Below are 25,996 nucleotides of genomic sequence, written 5' to 3' on the forward strand. Positions count from 1 at the left end.
AATTTTATGTCCATACTTTATCATTCACGTTAGTAATTCCTTCCATTCATTCGTCGCTTATGCACTCAACAAGCAAGTGACGTGAGCATCTTTTTTGGGCCTCACACTGTGCCAGGTGCTGGGAATAGAGCCAAGCCAGTGATGCCCAGCAGGCTCACTGCAGCCCCGCCTCCTCGGTGATGCTTTCCTGATGGGCTGTCTTGCTTCTAAGTTCCCGTAGCGTGACCTGTTCCACCACTGTCGCAGTCGTCCTGTCCTGTTGTTTTGAATTGTTTCCCCACCCTCCCCAGCCCATGACCGTGACCTGCTGATTGCCATGTCCATCCGTCTCTGTGCAACGCGGTGGGAGAGGCTGCATCTACCTGCACGGGCTGCTGAGGGATGCTCAGGCCTTCCCTGCACCGCCTTCCTGAGCTGCACTTTCCTCCTTCCTGCAGGACCCAGGACTCGCCCTGTTCTCCTCTTTTTACTCAGTCTGCCCTTGGGGTTCTGCTCCCTCCAGACTGACTTGAGAGTGATCCACAGCTGCTTTCCACTACCCACCCCACAAGACAGGCATACGGGCGGCCATTCATCACGACTGGGAGACATACTGGGGTCCCCAAGCTTGGCTTACTTACTTACTCCTGGGACAGTAAGTAAGAAGTTCCCCAAGCCTGGCTTTTACGTTTGTGGGGATCAGATCTTCCTCTGCATTCCAGTCCTCCCTTCACTTCCCTGGCCCCCCATGACCCCTGTGGGGTCGCACAGTTAGGTACAATGAGGGGGTTAAAATACCACAAATAGACTCCATTTATGGAGCACTTACTCTGTGCTGGGCCCAACGCTAAGTGCTTTTACTTTCATTCATTTAATTTTCATAACCCACCGATGAATGAACTATATTATTATCCCAATTTACAGGTGACAAAACTGACAGTCAGGGAAGCTGTTTCTCGCACAAGCTAATAAATGGCTGCGCTGAGTTTTAGCCCTGGGCCGTTTGGCTCTGGAGAACCCTGAGCCACGCGTCATGCGGCTCCACTGCGGGGGTGGGGTAGGGCTGTAGGTCGGCAGAAATGAGGGGATCTCCAAGAGGGGACAGTCATCAACACATAACCCAGGAGGTTATCCACCTGCCAAGGAAGTACATTCACCCCAGATATGGTTCGTGAAAGTGCTTCTGATAAGACTTGGGAACCATGTGGTTGCTCAGAAGGTTTTCTAGGGAGATGTGATAATAAAATGTAGTTATAATAAAAGGAAACTGCTTATTATGAAGAGGTGTGTAATGTGGTCATCTGCCGAAGTTGGGGCTTGACAGTAAAGATGTGTCAGCATAATCCAGCACTGTTGTCATTTATGACGTTTTAAAAGAGTGTCTAGAAGACTGCCCTGTATCCCAGGTGCTCTGACGGGTGTTGAGAAAACGTCCTGTAGTTTCTGCATCTGGGGAGTGTACACTCTGAGTTTGCATGCGTTTGTCTGCACCTGGCTTAAACCGTAAAGAAACATCACCCTCACACCACAGGAAGCCTGGCTGTCAGGGCTGCAGGCCCCACGTGACCAGTGACTCACCTGGTGCTTCCCATCCTCAGAGCCGACGTTAGGCAGGTGGTCCGACGGCCACGGCACTTCCCAGCTCACGTCTAGGCAACATCGGGGGCGAGGGGTGTGTCGAAACTGTGAACGCTCTCAGCAGCCTCTCCCTCATGTGTCGTTCACTGGAGTTGGGTCAGACGTCCTACGGGAAATGGGAATCCTGTGGTTAACTTAGACCGCTTGTCTGGGTGGGATGGATGCACGGCACTGCTAGTCTACTTCTGCTGCACGGCGGGCAGCCAGGTGGGGACCGCAGCACAGTAAGCCCTGGTGGAGGCACAGACGAGGGGCTCACCCAGCACGGATGAGGCTGAGGCTGGGCAAGGCCTCCTGCAAACCTGACCACTGCACTTCAGTCAGGAAAGGAACAAGCAGGCGTTATCTAGGATGAACAGGGAGGGGTGGAAGGTGAGATAGAGAGGCTAGAGGTGGGGAGAGAAGGGGGCTTTGTTCAGAGGGAGAAGTGGTGTCGGTTCTTAAGTGTGGTCTCCAGACCAGCTGCATCAGCATCGTCTGGGCACGTTTTAGAAACTTAGATTCCCAGGCCCCACCAAGACCCACTCAGCTCTGGGGGTGGGGCTCAGCAGCCTTCGATTTCACAAGCCCTCCAGGCGATGCTGATGGAAGCTCCAGTTTGAGAACCCTTGGCTAAAATGTGGGAGGTCAGGGTGCTGCATCTCGTGCACCTGGTTCTCTAGAGCTGAGGGCAGGGGAGGGGGAGAGGTAAGGCATTGTGGAAGAAAGGGGGGATGTTAGAGAATTTTACTCCTTTTTGGGAGAGGAGTCGTGCCTTTGTTTATTTCTTAATCAACACATTGTTGTTGAATATGTATTTTACGAGGTTGGAATGCAAAAATAAATAATTATAGTTTGAGATGAATGAAAATGAAGAGATAACATACCAAACTTATAAGCTGCAACTCATGCCATACTTAGAGAAGATTTATAGCTGTAAACGTTTACATTAAAAAAAAGAAGAAAGAGCTCAAATCAATAACCTAATAACCTTTCATCTTAAGACATTGGAAATAAAAAAGCAAACTAAACCTAAAGACAGCAGAAGCAAAGAAATAATAAAGATTAGAGAGGAAATTAATGAAATAGAGAATAGGGAAACAATGCAGAATATCAACAAAACAGAAGTTGGTTCTTTGAAAAGATCAACAAAATTGACAAGTCTTTAGTTAAACTGACCAAGGGTGTGTGGGGGGGAAAGATTCAAATGACAAAATCAGCAATGAAAGAGGGGATGTTATTATGGACATTACAGACATAAAATGATTATAAGGGAATACTATGAGCAATTGTTTGTTAGTCTGCTTGGGCTGCCATACCAGAACACCACAGACTGGAGGCTTAAACAACACGTTTATTTCTGAGGTTCTGGAGGCTGGACGTCCAAGATCAAGGTGCCAGCAGGCTTGATTTCTCCTGAGGCTTCTCTCCTATGCTTGCAGACAGCACCTTCTTGCATGTCCTCACATGGTCTTTCCTCTGTTCATACTCATCCCTGGTGTCTGTGTGTCCTAATCTCCTCTTCTTATAAGGGCACCAGTCAGATTGGATTAGGGCCCACACTAATGGCCTCACTTTATTTGGAGTTACATCTCCAAATACAGTCACATTCTGAGGTATTAGGGGTTAGGGCTTCAACATATGGATTTTGTGACAGGGGGCACAGTTCAGTCCATAACAAATTGTATGCCAACAAATTAGATAATGTACTTTAAGTGGACAAATTCCTAAAAAAGATAAACTACCAAAGTGGACTCGAAAAAAAAAAGGAATAGATTTATAACAAATGAAGAGATTGAATTATTAAAAAAACTTAAATAAATGAAAGCTCAGGCCCAGATGTCTTCACAGATGAATTTGACCAAATATTTAAAGATTGAATACCAATTCTTCATAAACTCTTCCAAAAATTAAAAGAGAGAATACTTCCCAACTCATTCTCTGAGTCCAGTATTACTTTGATGCCAAAACCAGACAAATACATCAATCACAAGAAAAATGACACTTATGAATGTAGACCCCCAAATTCTCAAAATATGCACCAACCAAATTGAGCAATGTATAAAAAAGATTATACACCATGACCAAGTGGAATTTATCCCAGGGATGCATGGTTGGTTTAACATCTGAAAATCAATCAGTGTAATACAGCATTTTGACAGAATTAAGGAAAAAAAGCCAGCCTGATCTTTGCAATAGATGCAGATAAAGTACTTGACAAAATGCAACACCCTCTCATGATAAAAAGACTCAACAAACTAGAAATAGAAGAGAACTTCCTTGACCTGATAAAGGGCATTTATGAAAACCCACAGCTCACATGATGGTTCGTGGTGAAGGACAAGGACAAGCTCCAGGACCAGGAACATGGCAGGAGGTGCCTCTCGGCACTTTTGGTCAACGTGGGGCTAGACGTTCAAACCAAGGCAGTTAGGCAAGAAAAAGAAAAGGCATTCAGATTAGAAAGGAAGAAGCAAAGCTACCTCTATCTAAATGCATATGACATGATTTTGTAGGTAGGAAATCCTGAGATTTCTGCTAAAATTGAATAATTAAATCAAGTCCCTACTTTGAAGGCTCTCCCAGGCCAGGAGCGGGGACAGTATAAGTGCTGCATTATAAGCATGTAGATGTCAGGGTTGTGGGAGACGTGTCTTCCGGAGAAGGAGCTATTTCAAATGGGTCCACGTGGGTGACATAACATCTGAACAGGAGATGCAGAATGGATGATCGGGGTGGGGGCAAAGGTGGGCTTCTCAGGCAGAGAGAATATATGCAGAGATGCAGGTGTGCAAGGGCAGGGGGCCACATTGAGCCAGCTGTGTGTCTGGAGAGAGTGGGCTTGTGTAGGGCAGTGGTGGCAGATGGGTCAAGGAGGTGAGCAAGCTTCAGATCATGAAGGACCTTGTAGGCCTCACCAAAGACTTGGACTCCACCCCTGGGCAGTGGGAATCACTCAAGGGTTTTGAGTAGGGGTGTTTGGACCAATTACACCACTGTGTATACAATGGCTTGGGTTTCGTAAAGGGTCCTGGGGTTCATCTGACCTGGACAGAAGTGGCGTGCTCTTAGCACTGCATGTTTTTCTTTCCAGGTTTCTGGGTGGAGCGCACCCCCGTGCACGAGGCAGCCCAGCGGGGGGAGACACGGCAGCTGCAGCAGCTGATCGAGAGCGGGGCCTGCGTCAACCAGGTCATGGTGGACTCCATCACGCCCCTGCACGCGGCCAGCCTGCAGGGCCAGGCGCAGTGCGTGCAGCTGCTGCTGGCCGCCGGGGCCCAGGTAAGCCACCTGCAGCATGGTCCCCAGACTGATGGGACCAGCTTCAGAGAAAAAGAGGCTTGGGAAGAGCGTTCTGTGTTATGCAACACATGGGAAGAAAGGAAACCACTGCAGGAGGCTGAGAAGGAGAGGAAGGAGGAAACCAGAGTGGGCTGTAGTGGGGGCTGAAGGAGGAGGGAGGGCTGGTCTCCATGGCAACCACACCGAGAGGACCGGTGAGGGTGCTCGTGGACCTGGCTGTTGGGAGGTCACTGGTGGTGGAAGAGAAGGCCGGGTTAGCAAAGTGATGGCATGCTCTGCTCTGCACGTGGGCAGGCAGGCAGTGGACACAGAGGCAGGCTGCCTACCGGGCTGGCGGGGCCTTGGCGGCAGGAGCCTTTTGGGCTCAGAGAGCAGGATGACTAAGTGGGATGCTGGCAAACTAGCTCTGGAAGGACAGGTAAAAGGAACAAGAACAAGATTCTGATTCGCTGCTTTCCCCTAGTTTATGTACTCACACCACAGCCCACGTGGAGTCCCCAGCATATGGTATCTGGTATCCGGCTGGTAGAATTGCTGGGTGTTTACCAGTTGGCTGGGCGAGCTGGTAGGAGCTGCCCTGGGACAGCGGTGGGGGGTGAGGAAGAAGGGAAGGCTGTGTTCTGCTCACTCTTCCCAGAACTCGGCTATGAAGGCGGTTCCAGAGGAAATGGAACAGGCTTCAGCGTGAACCCAAGTAAACAGCTGAATTTGGACAAATTCTAAGCAGAATCTGCCAGTTTGGGGAGTTGCCTTTTCCTGCCTCATGATTTTCCAACTAGAGGAGGCATGTTAAACAGTTTCAGGCACACCTCCCAGCTGAGGCTGGAGTTAAAGCCCGTTTTCACACCCTGCCTGTGCTTAGTAGGTGTTGGGGTGGTGGCCGGAGTGAGGCTAAGCTAAAAAAAGCCCCCAGTTGCACGCCCGCTGTACTCAGGCGGCCAGTAGACACGCCCTGCTTTCTATCTCTGAACCCCCTTGCCTGGCACGGCACCTCAGCACGTAATAGAAAACTTAAGAACTTCGAAAAACTACGTGGTGTTTCAAAGATGAACGTGCATCAGGATGAGAAGGCGAGTGGCCTGCACCTTGCCCTCTGATGCTCGTTTCCTCCCCCACTCAAGGTGGACGCCCGCAACATCGATGGCAGCACCCCGCTCTGTGACGCCTGTGCCTCGGGCAGCATCGAGTGCGTGAAGCTCCTGCTCTCCCACGGGGCCAAGGTCAACCCGCCCCTGTACACGGCATCCCCGCTGCACGAGGCCTGCATGAGCGGTGAGTCGGGTAGCGGTGATAGCCAGGAGGGGAAGCCATCCGCTGGTGAAGCCGGGCTCCCGGGCTGGGTCTGGCTCTTGGTCCGTCAGCCGTGGAATCTGACGCTTTTCCTCCTAGAGATACAGTCCTCACCCAGGGCTGGGGGCTGAAGGTAGGGTTCTATTTCTAGCTCATTCGGTGCCTTTCAGATGCTAACCCTGGAAATGGGTGCCCTCGGCAGCCGCTCACTTAGTGGCTGCTGTCGTTCTGGCCTGCAGGCCCCTGATCTTGTGGGGAGATGAGGCCTAGACGCACCCCCAGGCAGGAACTCTCAGAGGAGCCGAGAGCTGGTCCTCAAGGCTCAGGGTTGCCCTCTGAGAATAGGTGGATTTCAGACGGTGGGAGGATATGGCTGCTCCAGCCTCGCTGGGTCAGACGCGCCCAGCAGAGGAGCTACAACAGACAGAACTGGAAATTTGGGGTGAGGCCAGCTGATGGGCAGTGTTTCAGATGACAGACCAGGGAGTTTGGGTTCGACTGTTTTGAGCAAGGTTTGCACACTTGTGTCTTGTGCTTTGGTCAGCACGGTGTTCGTCTTCGCTGCATTTGTTAGGGTGCGGGGTGTGGGCTCTTCCACGGCTGCACACAGGGCCAGTCTTTGCTGCCCTCACCCCGAATCCCACAGTTAGGGTCACCTTGGTCGCCCACAGGCACTGGGAATTGCTACAGACGGCTCTGAAGGTTTTTGAGCAGATGCTGAATGATAAGAACACATTTTTGAAAGGTTCGTTTAGTAGCCATCCATGTGCAGCGTAGGGGAGGGAAGCTTATTTTTCTTCCTTCATCTATCTTTGGTTCATTGGCCGAGGCCCTGCCGATGAGACTGACAAGGGACCAATTAACAAGACAAAAACAAGTGGAAGTTAGCGTGTGCATTGCACATACACACGGGAGAGCTCAGGCAAAGGGTGGTTAGAATTGGGGTTTATGTAGCATCTTAACAAAGAGCAGTAATTCTGTCGAGCAGACACAAGACCAAGGAAAAGGACTATGAGCTTCTAGGGATGATAAGTTATATGAAGGCAAATACAGCGGGGAACTCCTGGGAGACAAAGGCCAGTTAGTAAAATTTGCGGTGTGGACTCCTCTGGTGCCGGCTCTGGGCTGATCAGGGTCTAGAGTTGTCCCTGGTGGTTCACTTCTGTCCTTCCTAGTAGAGACGGGAAGGGACACCTTTATACATTTATGTCCTGCTTTTAGGCAAATGGGGGAAGACAAGAGAGCTTTTCTTGTATCTGCTGCTTCTTACTTGTCTTCAGCTCCAAAGAGTCCTTATGCCAAAGTGGCATATTTTGGGGTGGCATATCCTGCTGCCCTTCAATATGAAATGGGGGGGGCGATATCCTGGAAATGAAGAGATGAGCTGGGGGCCATCGCAGTGACCCAAGTGCAAAGCTCTTGGAGCCCAGGTGGGATGGATTCATGTGCAGAGCTTTGAGGGAAGAATCAATGGGATTTGACGTGAGGGAGAGGAGAGCACGGCGTCAAGACCGACTCAGGGTGAGGAGGAGGCTGGCTGGGGAGTGGGGGGAGAACCTCGTCATGGGGGGCATGTCCCCCGGTGAAGGGCCAGCGCCCGGTGGTGGAGGTGGGGCTGGGTTTCAGGGCTGGAGGTGGAGAGTCGGTGCCAACAGCCAAGCATGATCAAGGGGTGAGAGAGGATGGAGTCTGGGACGGGATGAAGCCTGACCCCAAACCAGAGTTAAAGACGCCGGAGAGGAGCCGGGAAAGAGGCCAGAAAGGTGTCTGCTGAGAGGGGGCAGGGAACCCAAGCAGTGGGGAAGTTTAGGGAAGTTCATCCAGGCGGCTTGGCGTTCCTGACACAGCTTGGGGGGCAGCTGGAGGTGGGGAGCCCCTTCCTTTTCCCTCGAGGGCTCGAGAGCAGTGAGGAGCCTTCTCTGCGTCCACAGCTGGTGAGCCCAACTTTGTGTTTTCCCAGCACGGGCGCCAGCCGTGCCCTCCCTCCCTTTCTCCCACTGCCTGGTGAGCTCGGGGGGCCACTGAGCTCCCGGGGGAAGGACACCCGCGCCGTGTCCAGGACCCACTGCTCCTGGTCAGGATGCAGGCCCACTTCCCTTCCCTCCTGCTGCCGCCAAGCTCGGGGCTCACCTGCTCCAGCAGCCGCGTGTCTGCCAAGCCTGTTATTTCAAATATATGTGATACGATGCCTTTCCTCCGTCTCCATTTCTTTTAAGGAAGTTCTGAGTGTGTGAGGCTTCTTATTGACGTTGGGGCCAACCTGGAAGCGCACGACTGCCACTTTGGGACCCCTCTGCACGTGGCCTGCGCCCGGGAGCATCTGGACTGCGTCAAAATGCTGCTCAATGCAGGTACGTCATGTTTACACCTGCCCGGCTCACTGCGGGTGCGTTGTGTTCACCTGTGCTGCAAGCTGGCAGAGAGCTGACTGGTGCAGTCAGGCAGCCCAGGTTTGCAGCTGGTTCTCCCACTTGTCAGCTGAGTCCTTGGGCCTCAGTTTCTGCATCTATAAAACCAGACAAATAAAACTTATTTTGCAGGACTGTTGGGAGGATTTGTGATAACATTTCCACAGTACTTGCTGAACAGTAGGTGCTCAACGAACACGAATGATTATTTTTGGCAGCCGCAGGGGATTGTCCCCAAGGCCTGCCTGGTCTGAATCAGGAGATGGGGTCCAGGGGAAGCGGGTCAGTTGCGTCAGGATCCAGGAGGCTGTCAGGTGTCCTAAGGATAGAGAGGTTCCCATGGTGAAAAACAAAAACAAAAAGAACCCACCAAGAGACTTCCCTCGTGGCGCAGTGGTTAAGAATCCACCTGCCAATGCAGGGTACACGGGTGCAATCCCTGTTCTGGGAAGATCCCACATGCCACGGAGCAACTAAGCCCGTTCACCATAACTACTGAGCCTGTGCTCTAGAGCCTGCAAGCCACAACTACTGAGCCCATGCACCTAGAGCCCGGGCTGTGCGATAAGAGAAGGCCGCGCAATGAAGCCCGCGCACCACAACAAAGAGTAGCCCCCGCTCGCCACAACTAGAGAAAGCCCGCACACAGCAACGAAGACTCAACGCAGCCAAAAATAAATTAATTAATTTGTTAAAAACAAACAAACAACCTGCCCAACTGAAGCTAGAGTCAGGACCTGTTGACCACAGAAGTTTTTTTTTTTTTTTTTATAAATTTATTTATTTATTTATTTATGCTGTGTTGGGTCTTTGTTTCTGTGCGAGGGCTTTCTCTAGTTGCGGCGAGCGGGAGCCACTCTTCATCGCGGTGCATGGGCCTCTTACTATCGCGGCCTCTCTTGCCACGGAGCACAGGCTCCAGACGCGCAGGCTCAGTAGCTGTGGCTCACGGGCTCAGTTGCTCCGCGGCATGTGGGATCTTCCCATACGAGGGCTCGAACCCGTATGCCCTGCATTGGCAGGCAGATTCTCAACCACTACGCCACCAGGGAAGTCCCACAGAAGTTTTAAAATGTAGCCAAAGCAGCTATGGGCAAGGAGTTATTATGAACCCAACTTAAATTTCTTTTTTTTCAAGATTTTCTTTATAAAGTAGGGTCACATCTAATGCATTCTTTTTTTTCTTTAATTAATTTACTTACTTTTGGCTGCATTGGGTCTTCGTTGCTGCACGTGGGCTTTCTTTAGTTGTGGTGAGCGGGCTTCTCATTGCGGTGGCTTCTCTTGTTGCAGAGCACGGGCTCTAGGCGTGTGGGCTTCAGTAGTTGTGGCATGTGGGCTTCAGTAGTTGTGGCTCGCGGGATCTAGAGCACAGGCTCAGTAGTTGTGGCGCATGGGCTTAGTTGCTCTGCGGCACGTGGGATCTTCCGGGACCAGGGCTTCAACCCGTGTCTCCTGCACTGGCAGGCGGATTCTTAACCACTGTGCCACCAGGGAAGCCCCCAACTTAAATGTTTTGTTGAGGGAACATTTTAGCTCAGCCATCTTGTCCATTCTGGGGGCAACCTAGGGAAAAACCAAAATGGTTCAGAAATAGAGGATGAATTCTTTCCGGATGACGGTCTTTTGAGCATCAGTTATATACAGTTTTCTACTACTGAGTCTTATTCACTTTAGCATGCCACTCTTAAGTCTTTTCAGTGAACACGCTTCATTTTGTGTAAGGTTAGTCACTGGGGTAGTTTTTGTTTTTTATGCAAAGATTAAATATCTAGATTAGAAACAGTGGGTCTTCCAGCCGAGTCGCTCATGGGATGGTTGGATCCCGTTTTTACCAACGGCATCTACCTATTGTTCCTGTTGAGATCTTTTTTTTTTTTTTTTTTTTTTTTTTGCGGTACGCGGGCCTCTCACTGTTGTGGCCTCTCCCATTGCGGAGCACAGGCTCCGGACGCGCAGGCTCAGTGGCCATGGCTCACGGGCCCAGCCGCTCCGCGGCATATGGGATCTTCCCGGACCAGGGCACGAACCCGTGTCCCCTGCATCGGCAGGCGGACTCTCAACCGCTGCGCCACCAGGGAAGCCCTGTTGAGCTTATTAAAATAAAAATTTCATAGCACAGCCACCCTCTGCGGGGCGCCTGGCGTGCACGTGTGCAGTACACCTTCATCTGTTTTCTCTCTGGTTCCTTTCTCGTGGTTGGAGGGGAGAGGATCAAGCGAGTGGTGTAACCCACTGTCCTTTCCGTGTCCTGAGGACCCTGTGTAAGTGATGACTCCTTTGTAAGAAGTAGGAAACCAGCTCCCCTCGACCCCTGGGTAATGGAGTTTCCTGGTTCAGTAACCGAAAGGATCAGAACTAGAGCAGATTTCAGGGTCTGTCTGACGCGGGGGGCTCAGCAGTGTCAGCAAGAACTCACCTCGTCTGAATCTTACATCTCTGCCTTCCTCACCATTCCCTTTATCCCACGCCTGGCGTCCCTAGTAGGGGAGAAATGGCTGCAGCAGCAGAGTTTGGCTAAAATGCAGATTCTTGACTCCTGAGGCTTCTGATGGCTTCCTCCCCTCAGAAGAGCGAAACTCCCCCCTCACACCTCCTCCATGTCCCATCGGCCTGAAATGGGTTCGTGTCCAAACCTTATCCCATCCCTTTGGCTGAATTGTGCCACATTCTGAGCCGCTGGGGTCTGGGTTGAGGCCCAGCCCTGCCCCAAGACCTCTGCCCCGGGACCCGTGCCCCACACCGCAGGGTGCAGCTCCTGGGTGGGAGGCAGCCATGATGTCCATGACGGCCTTAAGCAGGGGATCCGGTGGTTACAAAGGGGGTTTCCATCCCCTGGGAGTGAGGGCTGAGGAGATTTCCCCTGGGGCAGGATCCTGAGGTGTCAGTGTCTACCACCAGCTCCAGATTTCATCCCTGATTCTGTTGTAATCTCAGATGGTCTCCTTGACACCCCTTCCTAGATCACATGCATTCTTTTTTTCTTCTTAAAGAAAACTACTTTTTAACTATGGAAAATCTCAAACATACGGAAAAGTAGAGAGAAGAGGACAGCATATGCTTTATTTTTAAGAGTAGTGATTTGTCACCTTTTGCTGGAACATCTAATGAAAGCTATGGGCCACATCTCTAGAAAAATACGCGTGCAGGTGCTTTTGCACGCGATTTTGGAGAGGGTCCTGGCCCCGCAGGAGGAGCAGAGCCGTCGGGGCCACGTGGTGCCCCCCGGGGTGGACTCAGAGGCTTTCTGTTGGCAGCGAGGTCGAGCTGCCAAGCTGTGGATTATTTTTGCAGAGGATTGTGGCCAAGGGGGTGAAAGTCCAGTTATTTCTGGTGAGGTAACTTTTAATCTGGTCCCCGGCAGTAAATATTTAACCGTGCTGGGAGCGTTCAGAAGGGGCGTCCACCTTCCCAGCAGTGCTGGTCCCTCACGTCTCTGCTGTTGTCTCAGAGAGCGAATTCCAAGACCCTGTGCTTGCCACCCTGTCCCGGGCATTGCGCTGGGTTCTATTTATATATATATGCATATTAAAAAATTTTTTTATTGGAGTATAGTTGATTTACAATGTTATGTTAGTTTCAGGTGTACAGCAAAGTGAATCAGTTATACATATACATATATCCACTCTTTTTTAGATTCTTTTCCCATATAGGCAATTACAGAGTATTGAGTAGAGTTCCCTGTGCTATACAGTAGGTCCTTATTAGTTATCTATTTTATATATAGTATTGTGTATGTGTCAGTCCCAATCTTCCAATTTATCCCTCCCCACTTCCTTTCCCCCGGTAATCGTAAGTTTGTTTTCTACATCTGTGACTCTATTTCTGTTTTTGTAAATAAGTTCATTTGTATCGTTTTTTTTAGATTCTTCATATATGCGATATCATATATTTGTCTGTCTGACTTACTTCACTCAATATGACAATCTCTAGGTCCATCTATGTTGCTGCAAATGGCATTATTTCATTCTTTCTCATGGCTGCGTAGTATTTCATTGTATATATGTGCCACATCTTCTTTATCCATTCATCTGTCAAAGGACATTTAGGTTGCTTCCATGTCTTGGCTATTGTAAATAGTGTTACAATGAACATAGGGGTGCATGTATCTTTTTGAATTAGAGTTTTGTCTGGCTATATGCCCAGGAGTGGGATTGCTGGGTCATATGGTAGGTCTATTTTTAGTTTTTTGAGGAACCTCCATACTGTTCTCCATAGTGTCGTGCTGGGTTCTTGGTGGGCGTGTGACAGCCCCTGTCCTTGTTCCCTGAGGTTTTACTGAATCCACTCTAATCCTGTTTTGCTTTGAAATCAGGCTTTTGATCACGAGCAAACACTGATCCCTTCTCTCTGACGCGTGAATTGAGAATTTTTAAGGCCTAGGTGGCGTCAGGTGTTTTGCTGGCTCTGGCTTTTGTCCTCAGTTCCAGGCAATGTCATCGTTAGTCCCATAAAGCCACTTTCTCCCTGGCTTCTCTGTCCCTTCTTTCCTCTGCCCTCCCTCCCCATCCCACTGTTCTAATGAGTATCTGTGTGTTATTGGTTGAGACATGAATTTTTCATCGCGGTAAATGGTGTTGTTATAGATTTGACTCTCCTTCCTGTTTGCTCACCCATTCCTGAATTTTCGAGACCCACCCGTGTAGCTCCAGGAAGCTCTGGTCCGTTGTTTCCAGCTTCTGCGGAGATGCCAGCTGCCCCTCTTAATCACCAGCCCTCTCTCTGCACCCAATCCAGTGATACCAAGGCACATTTTAAACAGATCCCGTTTGTCCCTTGGAACAGTCACCCCGCCAAGCCTTGTGTGCCGAGAACCCACAGTGGGCGGGAGGGAAGAGCTGTTCAGTGCTGGTTTTCCTTGACCTTGAGAGTGACTCTGCTTCCCCACCCACCCTTCTCCATCCCTAAAATAGAGACAGCCTCTTTCCTCCCCGATTGGCAAGAATATTGAGAGCATTAATGACCTGAGAGGAAGCCACAGGGACTTTAGATTCTGCAGACTTTGCAGCTTATTTTTCATTACAAGTTTAATGTTCAAATTCATATTTGCATTATGACTGCAACACTATAACATTACCTATTTGTATCAGCACTATTGGAAGAAACCCCTGATGTGGTAGATTGGTTAGATTGTGGGGAAAATGCTTCTTTTATTTCATGGGTTGATTTTTACTATTATTTTTTTAATACATATCTGCTAAGTTAAACAATTAGGTAATTTATCCTGCTTCCTAACTGACGGATTCTTTTTCCTGAACTGCCCTCTGAGTTTTGACTCTGGGAAGTATGGGAGCTTTTCTTCACGTGTGTTATGTGCTTGCATGCTTGCTATTTTCTTAGCATCACACAGGCCGCTTTAGGAACACAGTTCTTATATTCTACTAGGGGATTAAAATGATTTTAAGTCAGAAAGCAGAAGTTTTCAAGTATTTTTGAGCTGTGGGACTAGAAAATCTAATAGCCTTATACCCCCTCATTTCCTCTTGTTCTGACCCTCAGAATTTCTTATTACACAGTGACATAGTGGTGATCTGACTTTTTTTAAGCCTCACCTTGATAATATTTTATGATTGTGATTTGAATCTGTTATTGGAGGGAATATCTTCACTGATCCTGGGCTCTTTGCTGGCTTCTTGAAAATACTTTTCTCCCATCTCCTTTCTCTTGTAACCTCCTTATCCACTTGGGAGCAGACCTCAAAGAAGTTGGTATTTTCTTAAAAAAAATTCTGAGGCTCCAGGGGATCCCACTGTATAGAATGGTGATGGTCGTGCCCTAAGAATGGTGTTTTACACAAATCATATTTTTATCAAAATCTCTTATTTTTAAAAAGCGTCTAAAAATGCTGTGTTTAGCTATTACTTGTTTGCATCTTTCTGAATGTCTGCTGTCATCCCGAGAGCGAGGTGGATGGCAGAGCTGAATTCACAGTTACTATACTTCCTCTCTATCTGAACTTCAGGGAATTTGGGGGGAACATTCCCTATTTTCCCTTTGAGCTTCCCTTTTGTAAAAGATTTCTTACATTTAATGTTCATTCATTCATACAACACACACTTTTAGAGCCACTGTCCTGTGTACGTGGTGTGTGCATGCACGTGATGTGTGATGCCTGAGTGCATGTCTGTATCTGAGGTGTGTGCAACTGTGTACCTGTGTGCACGTGTGTGTGCCTGTGCATGTGTGGTATGTGTCAGTGTGTGTGTGTCCATGGTGTGTGTGTGTGTACACGTGGAGGACGGCAGGAGAGCTTGAGCAACTCACCTGAGCTTCCAGAGCCTCAGGACCTGGGGACAGACAGCATAGGGCGTTAGAGCAGCCTCTGAACTCACAGGGAAGGTTTCTGTCTTGCTTTTCTTCTTTTTGGTTGTTTCCAGTTATACTTCTTTTTTAGCTCTCTTTTCCTAAGGAAAAATAAAAGGAATCAGTGCTTCTGGATTTTGAAGAAGGTTTTGAAAAGGCTGCAGCAGAGTCTTGATTTTGTTCCCGGGGAGGGGTTGCCGCTTTTGTGTCCTGTGCTCCTTGGTGACGTTTGTTCCTGCTCCGGACCTGCAGGGGCCAACGTGAACGCGGCAAAGCTCCACGAGACGGCACTGCACCATGCAGCCAAGGTGAAGAACGTGGACCTCATCGAGATGCTCATCCAGTTTGGAGGCAACATCTATGCCCGGGACAACCGGGGGCGGAAGCCATCCGACTACACATGGAGCAGCAGTGCCTCCGCCAAGTGCCTGGAGCACTATGAGAGTGAGTGTGTGTCGTTTGTGTGACGCCTGCACTAAGGTCTGCAGGGGAACCTCGTGCAGGAGGGCTTTGTTCTGATCACGTATCAGTTCATCTCTGAGTCAGTCGTTTCTTGACTCAGACTGGGTCCCTATGAGGCCGATGATATAGATGCAGCCCTCACTCTTCAGGAAACAAAGGACAAACCATCTGGCTAAGACAAGACCTCCTCTCTGGGACACATTTTTAAATGAGTTTACATAGAATTACAGTCACAAGAGGCTTTCAAACACTTATCAATTGAAAAAGAGCCCATTTATTCCACATTTTGCCAACCTTACCCAACCAAAATCCATCATGAGTTTAGAGGCAAATACCATCCACGTCTACTGGGGAAACATTTCCTAGAAGGTGTTTCTTTTCCTGCATTCAAATAATTTGGGGGAGGAAGTAAATGGGAAAATGAATGTCACTAGTAATTCTGTTTATGTTTCTTTCAGGGAGCTTTGTCTTTCATAATGTTTCATAAGTTGAGAATACTTTCTTTGGTTGATTTATACTTTGATCAAACACAGATGGTCCTAAAGGCAGCCTTCGAGGCCAGGCTCTGCTCTGTACACATTCCCGTGGCCCAGCTGCCAGGGACCTCCAGGCACTTTCCTTCTTTGGCCCTGGTGTCCATCCCTCGTGAGCTATAGCTCCAGGCTTCATCTTCAGGCCTATGGCCCTGACCCTCTGCCACCAGGATGTGCATTTGTGGACTGTCTGCCCCTGTGGGTCAGTTCTCCGTGGGTCCCTGTGGCCTGCAGCGATCAGGAGCAGAGCAGAGCCAGCACTGCCCGCCCGAACCCTCCCCCAGCCCTCATTTGTCTGGAAGTTTGACAAACAAGCCTACTAGCTGTAGATTACTGCTTTGCTGGCAAATCTGTGTGCTGAGTTATAATGTTATGGGGGGAAAAAAAATCACAAAACCCCAAAAGCCAGAAGCTCACAAAGTGAAATCCCAGTGGCCATGACCTGAATTCCATTTCCTGATCTTCCATCCTTGGTCCCTATTTGTCCTTCCTGGTCGCCTTCCAGAGGAGGTACTCAGAGTTCAGCCTCCTTTCAGGAAAAGGGAGGTGTTTTCAGTTCCATGTTGGTACTTGTTAAGTTGAAGGATGCTGTGCTTCTTCCTTAAGTTAAGCTAACCTCATGTGTGTCTTGTCCCCTTTTTCCAGAGACACCTCTGAGCCTGTCCCAGCTCTGCAGGGTGAGCCTGAGGAGGGCGGCTGGCGTCAGGGGGCTGGAGAAAATTGCCAGGTTGAACATCCCTCCCCGGCTCATTGACTACCTTTCCTACAACTGAGCTGCAGACACGGGGTCAGGGTGGGCTGGTGACACCGGGCTGCTGGCCTTGCTGAGCTCAGCGTTGGGCCACAGGGTCGCTCTGCCCTGGGTGCCTGAAGCCATGCTGTTGCTGTAGAGAACTGGAGTCTCTCCGGGCCGTCCTGTTTCGTCTTCTCTGCAGACCCTTGGCAGGTGTTTCTGAGGCCCTGGGAAGGCCCTGGGCCGGCCCTCCTGGGACTTCAGTCTAACTCTGGCATCCTCCCGGCCGTGCAGTTGTCTCTCTTCACTGACCTCCCTTGGAGGGATCGTCAGGAAAGACTCTCCCAGGAGCACAAGGGAGCCCGGCGGGGCTGGGGGTCCAGGGCCCTGATGCTGATTCCACACGCCCGGGAATGATTCCTTCATCACCAGGTGGCCCTGGGTGTTCAAGAGGAGGACCTGTGCTGAAGAGGGGTGGGGCCCTGGGAGGGGGGGTCCTGACTGCGGCCTGGACGCCACTTTGGGGACAGCCTGCCACTTGGGTGCTGTTTTCTGAAGCCACAGTTGGCACTTTCCGAGACCCACCTGCGCCCAGGTGTACCCATCGCTCAGGGGGCTTTATACGGGTCTTAGTGGGGGAAGCCTCAGGCTTTTTATTCCCCACAATAAGCTCAGTGTTTCTTAGGAAGTTTTTCTTTGAGGTCTTAATTCTTTTAAAAAGTGTATAAAGCAAAATCTTTTAGACACATACGCTGTAACACTTAGGTTTCGTTAACAAGTCTCTAAAGCAACAGGTAAAAGGAAGGCATCTCAGCACATCTTCCCAGGGGTAGTGATCCAATGTGAAGCACTGTTAGGAAGCTCTTCAGAGATTGTTTTTCATCTCTCTACAGCTGCCAAATGAATCCTATTGCCACCCTAAGTTTTGCTCATTCCTTGAAGCTCTGCAATTGCAGTTGGCAGGAGAGGTCGCTGGCACCTGGTGGGTACTGTCAACCGTGGACTTATGCATTTTGTGGATACTTAAGGAACATCTGTTATGCTTCAGGCACTGGCTCAGTGTTTTGAACTGGCTAAGAATGTGACTCACCATCAAGGCAGGGAAAGAAATGGTTTCACAATCTGTTTCTTTAGTAATAGAAACAAGTAATTCTACATGATAAACCATGAGGTAACATGACGTAGTATGTTTAGACTGCATCTGTCTGCTTAAGATTCTATATCATAGTTTAAAAAACGAACCCAAAACCCGGGAGTTAAACTAGAGGACTTCTGTATAAGTAGTTGAGGTCTATTTGGTTTCAGGGGAAATGGAGAAGGTACCGCTTGTGAACCCTCTTGAGGGTCAAGCCTGAAGCCATCGTCCCCAGAAATGTGACCTCACCAGATTCTCCCAGGAGTGTGGGGAGCAGAGTGAGCGGGGATGGGCCAAGGCCACGCCAGCTGTGCTCACAACCAGAGGCACCTCTTGGCAGGTCTACTTGGGTGGGGCCCAGATCTGGTGGAAAGTTCCATGCTGGCAGCCGTGGGCATTTTCCAGCTCCTCGGTTCTGGCTGTTGTTACGATGGTGCTTCATCGTATGTGGAGATAAGAGCCCCTCCCATTCGGCTGCAGGTGTACATGCATGTTCTGGGTAAATCAGTGTATCTGCGTGTACTAATAAAATTAAAAAGAGCTTTGGGTTCTGCCCTTTCATCTTTGTAACAGGAACTTGCCTCTAGCCATGACAGTTGCTAACATTTCCACACGCAGAGTGCTCAGGGCAGAATCCGGTCCCCATACTCACTGCTCAATAAAGGTTGTTGGAGAGAGTCCATCCTTGTGTTCACATGGCCCTTTTCTTACTTGGGTGTGTGTGTGTGTCAGCTTCATCCTACGGGAGTCAGAGGGGCCACTGTCATCTCCTCTGGGTTTTAGATGGTCAAGTGATGTCTGTCTCACATTCCCATCTTCCCCCCTCTCTGTCCCTGGTGCTGGTCTCAATGCCACCCACATGCGGAGAGACCCTGCCCAAGGGATCAGATGACTAAGATTCTAGGGCCTCCAGTACCTACCCCTCCCCATCTTTACTGAGATGTAATTGACATAAGATTCTTCAGTCTAGACCCATCCGTAGGGTGAGGCTGAAGACATCTCTCCAGCCCTCTGAGCCTGGGTCTTCCCAGCTGCAGGAGAGGGATCAAAGGTCAGACTTTGATCATTGAAAGGATGTTGATGATCAACCACTGAATCTTAGCAGTGAGAAAATGAGGCCCTGTTAGGCTCAGATGTTTTTGTGAGGCCAAAATTAGGTGATTAGAAGATGCCTTGAAAACTGAGACGTGCTCCTCAAATGTAAAAGTCGTATGTATGACTGTACGGTGGCTTTGCTGATGTGTGTAGATCTTACAGCCATGTAAATGATTCTCTTCTGACTTTGGGATAGGACCACCTATTTCAGGAGTAATCGATTCAGAAGTCCTCACAGTTTACATTTTAAAACTCAATGTGCACATAGGGAACTATATTTAATATCCTGTGATAAACCATAATGGAAAAGAATATGAAAAAGAACATATATATGTGTATAAATGAGTCACTTTGCTGAACAGCAGAAATTAACACAACACTGTAAATCAACTATACTTCAACAAAATTAAAAAAAAATGCAACATGCAGCTAACAGATTTGGAGAAGACATTTGCAACACTGATATAAATGGTGATCGAAATATATAAGGATGTTTTATAAATCATTCAGAAAAAGATTAACAACCCAGTTAAAAAAACAGGCAAAGACGATGAACAAGAAATTTACAAAAGCGGAAACCTCAAATGTCCCGTGACAGGAAAGGATGGTCACTAATGAAGAGAGAAATGCAAATTAGTGAATACACAGTTCAACAAAATGATACTGTTATATACCAATATCTTGACGAAAATGAAAAGGTCTGACAGTTACTTAATGTTGATAGATCGTATGGGTAAATGGGAACTCACAGACTGCCAATGGGGATGTAAACTGGTACTTGTGTTTTGGAGAGCTATTAAATGGTACTGTTAAAAGTGCTTATACCACATGTGCACAGCATTTCTATTTGTTGGGGAATTTTTTTTTCCCTTCCAGTTTTGTTGAGATATAGTTGACATACGGCACTGTATAAGTTTAAGGTGTACATCGTGAAATGATGACCACCTTAGATTTAGCGAATATCCATCATCTCATACAGTTACATTAAAGAAATAGAACCCTCAGAATGGGAGAAAATATTTGCAAATGAGGCAACTGACAAAGGATTAATCTCCAAAATTTATAAGCGGCTCATGCAGCTCAATAACAAAAAAACAAACAACCCAATCCAAAAATGGGCAGAAGACCTAAATAGACATTTCTCCAAAGAAGATATACAGACTGCCAACAAACACATGGAAGAATGCTCAACATCATTAATCATTAGAGAAATGCAAATCAAAACTACAATGAGATATCATCTCACACCAGTCAGAATGGCCATCATCAAAAAATCTAGAAACAATAAATGCTGGAGAGGGTGCAGAGAAAAGGGAACACTCTTGTACTGCTGGTGGGAATGTGAATTGGTACAGCCACTATGGAGAACAGTATGGAGGTTCCTTAAAAAACTACAAATAGAACTACCATATGACCCAACAATCCCACTACTGGGCATATACCCTGAGAAAACCATAATTCAAAGAGTCATGTACCAAAATGTTCATTGCAGCTCTATTTACAATAGCCCGGAGAGGGAAATAACCTAAGTGTCCATCATCAGATGAATGGATAAAGAAGATGTGGCACATATATACAATGGAATATTACTCAGCCATAAAAAGAAATGAAATTGAGCTATTTGTAATGAGGTGGATGGACCTAGACTCTGTCATACAGAGTGATGTAAGTCAGAAAGAGAAAGACAAATACCGTATGTTAACACATATATATGGAATTTAAGGGAAAAAAAATGTCATGAAGAACCTAGGGGTAAGACAGGAATCAAGACACAGACCTACCAGAGAATGGACTTGAGGATATGGGGAGGGGGAAGGGTGAGCTGTGACAAAGCGAGAGAGTGGCATGGACATATATACACTACCAAACGTAAGGTAGATAGCTAGTGGGAAGCAGCCGCATAGCACAGGGAGATCAGCTCGGTGCTTTGTGACTGCCTGGAGGGTTGGGATAGGGAGGGTGGGAGGGAGGGAGACGCAAGAGGGAAGAGATATGGGAACATATGTATATGTATAACTGATTCACTTTGTTATAAAGCAGAAACTAACACACCATTGTAAAGCAATTATACTCCAATAAAGATGTAAACAAACAAAAAAAAGAAATAGAGAAAAAATGTTTTTCCTTGTGATGAAAACTCAGGATTTACTCTCAACGACTTTCATACAATGTACAGCAGTTAATTATCTCTATCACATTGTACGTTACATCCCTAGTACTTATTTAACTTGTAACTGGAAGTTTGTACCTTTTGACCGCTTTCATCCAATTCCCCCTGGTATTTCTACTTTAGTGAATGTACCTTAAAGAAACGCTCAGATGTATCAAAAGGAGATGAGTAGGGATGTTTAGTGCTGCAGTGTTTGTCATAGTGAAAGACCCCATCAGTAGGGGAGAAGTTGTACAAGATATTCATGTATTCACATAATGCTTACACTCCGTGACAGTTAAGATGAATTAAGAGTTACATGTCTTACCACTAATGGATCTAAAAATTATAATGGCAAACGAAAAAATGTTGCCAACCTTATTTACATGTAGTATGAATCCATTTGTATAAACTGAAATACAAAACAGTCTATCTAAGAATACCCGTGTGTAGTGAACACACATCATGGAACCCACATGCCAGTGTCACGCAGTGCTTACCTCTGTGTGAGGAAGGGACATGTGACTTGGGGATGGGAACAAAGGGAACTTCAACTCTGTGAGGTTTCATTTGTTTAAAAAAAAAGACATGAAGCAAATGTGACAGAATGCTGCAATTTGTTCATGTTGGGTGGTGAATATGTATGTGGCATTAATATACATGTAATAACACATGGGTTAACACACATGTAATAACACGGGTGTTATTCTCCATGTGTTTCAGCATTTTTATTCATAACAAAAATTTAATGCAGAGGAGGGACAAAGGGTAGAATTATCTTAAAAAAAAGAGATCTGTGTGACTGTTATTAAGTGGATTCTGTTTAAGAATCCCTCTCAGCTTCCTATTGGCGATGAGGTCGTGTTTTGGGTTCTAAGATCTTGTATTCATTCCACAATATGTGCTGACACTTTTTTTAAAAAATTAATTATTTTTGGCTGTGTTGGGTCTTCATTGCTGTGCGCAGGCTTTCTCTAGTTGCGGCGAGTGGGCGCTACTCTTCGTTGTGGTGTGCGGGCTTCTCATTGCGGTGGCTTCTCTTGTTGGGGAGCATGGGCTTTAGGTGCGTGGGCTTCAGTAGTTGTGGCTCGCGGGCTCTAGAGCACAGGCTCAGTAGTTGTGGCACACGGGCTTAGTTGCTCCGTGGCACGTGGGATCTTCCTGGACCAGGGCTCGAACCCGTGTCTCCTGCATTGGCAGGCAGATTCTTAACCACTGTGCCACCAGGGAAGTCCCTAACACTTCTTTTTGACCCACCTCGTTCATGGACGAGGAAACAGGCTGCAGTTATTTCCTTAGATAAACTAGGCTTTAAAGGCCCTGAGCGTGCTGTGCGCTGTGTGGCTCCCAGGGCTGGCCTGCATCTCATCGGAAGGAAAACGTCAGGTAAGATCCCTTCTGTTGCTTGGCCTCTCCTGCTTTGGTGTGACTTACTCCCTGGATGACTGTGAACCTTCCAAAGTCCCCAGCTTCCAAATCCCAGCCGTTGGAGAGATCAAAGTGTGTTCCTATAACTGGAGGAACCATTTCACAGCAGGAAGACTGGCCTCAGGTTCCTGGGCACTGCCCAACCTCTGCAGGTGGAAACGAGGGGAGGGGCAGGAAAGAGTGGGTCTCCTGGCTGCCTGTGTCCCCGTCTCCCTCAAAGGAGGTGAAGTCTCCTCCCTCCCTCCTGCCCTCACTGGTGCCTGCACAGAGATGCTACATGGGGTGACCCATCGATACTCCTAGATGAGCTTTGGCATTTGTTAAAAGCAAGACAACAGACCCCAATAAAGCCACTTATGCTAAGCCCCACGTCACCAAACCGAGACATAATTACAGTTTCCAGTCTCCCAGAACTGAACCCAGAGCAGTCAATCAGGAACCACCTGACCAGCACTAGTTACACAATCTGCCTGACAGACCCCTGCACTCCCTAAAGAAAAGTGACCTTGCAGTAACCAAGCCGCTTTTTTTGCCTAAAATAACTTCCTTAATCTGGCTCCCCCCGGCCTATCAAAGTCTCTCATTTTGTACAGCTAGACGGACGCTGCTAGACTTGACTCAGTTTCCTCAAATAAACTTACAATTTTTAATATTCCTCAGTTTATCTTTTAACAAGTTCTTGCACACACAAAGGATGCCTTTGCAAGCCCATTTCCTCTCCTGGGCTGCTTTCCTTCCGGGGGTAACACCCCTCACGTTTAAGCATTTGAGTTCCTTTATTCGGGAAAATGAGCCTAAACCTGGCTCCCGGCACGAAGCTCACCAGCTCACGTGAACAGCTATGCTGTCCCACGGGAGTGCTAGCAGGCTGATTGCTTTCCCACCCTCGGCGGCCCCGCCGCATTGACTGTTCTCCCTGTAATGGCCTGGAAAAGACTTCCAGATCCCGGAGACTTTGCTTCCTCTTTCCTCAGTGTGAGTACCATATGCATCGACAGCTAAGCCCATGTTATGTTGGAGTCGAAGTCTGGTGATCTCTGGCAGTTTGAATGCAAATATGTCCTAAGTTGGCCCCATCTAAACAGGGTGCCTCCTAAAAGCCTAATGTCTCAAAACCACAAATAAAGGGAGGAGAGATTCGTGACAAGTCTCTCTCTCACACACAGTTCCTTCCCCATATAGAATTTGACTTCCCAACAGCTGGTCTCTAGGTGTGTAGTTCTCAGGAACCACAGACCTCAGAGATGAGAATTGGCAACTGAACTCTGAGCTGGGTGTGCAAGTAGGTTAGCTCTTTGCTTTCTGCATGATCTACAGAGAACACTCCCACTGCTTCTCGTTGTTCACCAAATCCCGAGGCTCATTCTGCTGTGGTAGAGGCAGGGCACTGGATGAGATGAGAAGCAGAACATTCTCTCAGCCCCTTGGTCCACTTACCCCTCCCTCCCTCCCTTCCATCCAACTTTCCATCCATTCATCCATCCTTCCTTCCCACATCCACACATCTATCCTTTTTTTCTTTCTTGTTTTAACCAGTTATTCTATTTTCAGTTCTCTGCTGGGCACTGAGGATACCAAAAAACCCCACCAAAACCCAAAACCAACACCCCAAACAAACACAAATCCTGGCCCTGAAGGATCTGAGATCACTTCTCAGGGAGCAGACACAGGAACTGCAACTGGAAACAGGGCAGGTGAGGGTCATGAGCCCCAAACAGGAAGGAAGCTCCAACTCTACTCTTAGGAGGGAAAGAGAGAGATGACCTTGCTTCTGTTTCTCAGGTCTGGGGTTAATAAATACGATTGCATTCATTTTTATATCCATGGTGTTGTATAGTTTACAAAGCTTTATAAGGACTTGAATTATTGGCAGGAGTGAGTGTGAAGATGCAAAAGACTCATTGATGCAGTTTCTCTTGTTTCATACTTTTCTCCCAAACGCAGAAACAAGAGACTGAAGTTTAATTTTACATGTGTGAAGTGTTTACTCTAATCCCTTCTTATGCTTACTGTTTCCAAAGACCTGGAGGAGACTTTTACAAAGGGCCAGATTGGGCCACGCAGGGAGCAAGAGATTTTGCCTATGAGCCTCTGGGGATCTATACCATGCAGAACACGGACAGATGATTAAAAAAACTGAAATTAATTGAGCTGTAGGAAAAATAACCATCACAAGCTACCTTCAAAGAATCTAATCATTACTTTTTTTCCCCCTTTTTATTCTGGAGAGTCAGAGGGGTCCCTTGCTTCTTTTAAAAAAGCAAAGATTGTACAGCAAAAATAGGATTTAGTTCTACTTAATAACCGCCTGAAAAGGGATAAGGGTAGCACAGCGAGAGGGTGGAAGGTGGAGGCACGGAGGAGGGGAAAAGAAGAGAGAGCTAGTGGAAGATGGGTGGGGCACCAGGTCCTGCTTGTCGGGATTACCAGTTCTACCAACTGCCCTTGGTGGCATCTCACAAGAGAAGACTGGCCAAAGCTCTCAGAACAGGCTGACAGTAGGGTGCTGTTTCTGACATATAGGGCACCGATTAGAGCAATATTACCTGCAAGGCTTGAGGACATCAACCTCCACACCTGTAACCCAGGGAGCCACACCTGAAAGGCAGCCCCAGGATCAACTCCACATGCCTCTAAAACAAGGGCCGCACAATCGCGGAGACCTGATCAAACCGAATGACATTTCTAATCACAAGGAAACTAATCACGAGGAACCAGACGGGGGACTTTGGTTCTTAGTTGAACACATTGCTTTACAGAAACAAATATGACAAGCTCCCAGCCCAGCCTGCAACAACGTGTTCCTTTGTGTTTTAGAAACATGTAATCGGTTTAACTGATTGCCTGTGATGGTTAGAGCATCCTGCTAGGGTCTGCCCTGGTCACAGAGGAATAAAACCCAAAGCAAGGCAGCCAGCTGACTGCAAACTCGAGGGCTCTGCTCAGGGCTGTGGGGACACTGCTCGGGGAGGGGCCGTCACCCGCAAATGGAAGCATGACAGAGTCCAAAGGCTGGATGGTGAAGGATGAGGACCGAATGCACTCGAGACTAAACAAAACAGAATTTCAAAGACAGGCATTTGGTTTATATTGAACTTGAGAGAAAGCAGGAGGAGGAAACCTTTACCGAGATGCCCAAGGCACTTCTGGTTTTAGAAGTTTGTAACATGGGTTGTCTCACCGATGTGACTTTAAACGGAGGTGGTGCCTTTTGTCACAGGTATGCCTCCAGGACTCCTGTGAGTCACCTGCAAGTCCAGTTTGGTGCCCAAAATGGGAGAAGAGTGGGAGAGAGAAAACGAATAATGAGAGAGAGGAAAATAAATTTCTAAGTTATTGGGCAAAAGTTGGATGAGAAAGAAACAAGTTAGGGGTGAAAGAGATGTTGAAAACTTGTCCCAGCAGAGTTTGGTTACTACCTGGAGTAACATTCAGGGGTGGGAGGCCTCGGGGTGGATTGGGAGGAAGGGATTCTATGAAGAATGTGATGGTTAATTTTATGGGTCAGTTTGACTGGGCCAAGGGATGCCAGGTAGCAGGTTCAACATTATTCTGGGGTGT

At 48.0% G+C, this 25,996-nt stretch overlaps 1 protein-coding gene and 1 long non-coding RNA gene across 24 annotated transcripts in view; one reads left to right on the forward strand and one right to left on the reverse strand.

Annotated features, from left to right (window-relative positions):
* The window catches only part of ASB13 (ankyrin repeat and SOCS box containing 13), a 28,289-nt gene extending 9,009 nt beyond the window's left edge, over positions 1 to 19,280 (forward strand). For 2 of the 4 annotated variants that reach the window (XM_033409114.2, XM_033409116.2), the window contains exons 2-7: positions 4,691 to 4,878; positions 6,021 to 6,171; positions 8,406 to 8,540; positions 15,153 to 15,344; positions 16,541 to 16,572; positions 17,522 to 19,280. In XM_033409114.2, the coding sequence (XP_033265005.1) occupies positions 4,691 to 4,878; positions 6,021 to 6,171; positions 8,406 to 8,540; positions 15,153 to 15,344; positions 16,541 to 16,572; positions 17,522 to 17,713 (890 nt within the window). In that variant the 3' untranslated portion in view covers positions 17,714 to 19,280. Of the gene's footprint in view, positions 1 to 4,690; positions 4,879 to 6,020; positions 6,172 to 8,405; positions 8,541 to 15,152; positions 15,345 to 16,540 lie in introns of all 4 variants that reach the window. The other 2 variants (XM_004281686.3, XM_033409119.2) reach the window with 2 other exon arrangements.
* LOC117197384 (uncharacterized) overlaps positions 1 to 25,996 on the reverse strand; it is a 127,034-nt gene that overhangs the window by 8,876 nt on the left and 92,162 nt on the right. For 14 of the 20 annotated variants that reach the window (XR_007476087.1, XR_007476078.1, XR_007476091.1 and 11 more), the window contains 4 exons: positions 14,862 to 15,001; positions 9,800 to 10,163; positions 8,320 to 8,695; positions 283 to 1,723 (listed from right to left, as the gene is read on the reverse strand). This is a non-coding gene — a long non-coding RNA (uncharacterized LOC117197384). Of the gene's footprint in view, positions 1 to 282; positions 1,724 to 6,166; positions 6,907 to 8,319; positions 8,696 to 9,799; positions 10,164 to 11,016; positions 11,078 to 14,861; positions 15,002 to 25,996 lie in introns of those variants that run through there. The other 6 variants (XR_007476071.1, XR_007476074.1, XR_007476088.1 and 3 more) reach the window with 4 other exon arrangements.

The sequence above is a fragment of the Orcinus orca genome, chromosome 2 (assembly GCF_937001465.1).
Source record: "Orcinus orca chromosome 2, mOrcOrc1.1, whole genome shotgun sequence".
Lineage (NCBI taxonomy): Eukaryota > Metazoa > Chordata > Mammalia > Artiodactyla > Delphinidae > Orcinus > Orcinus orca.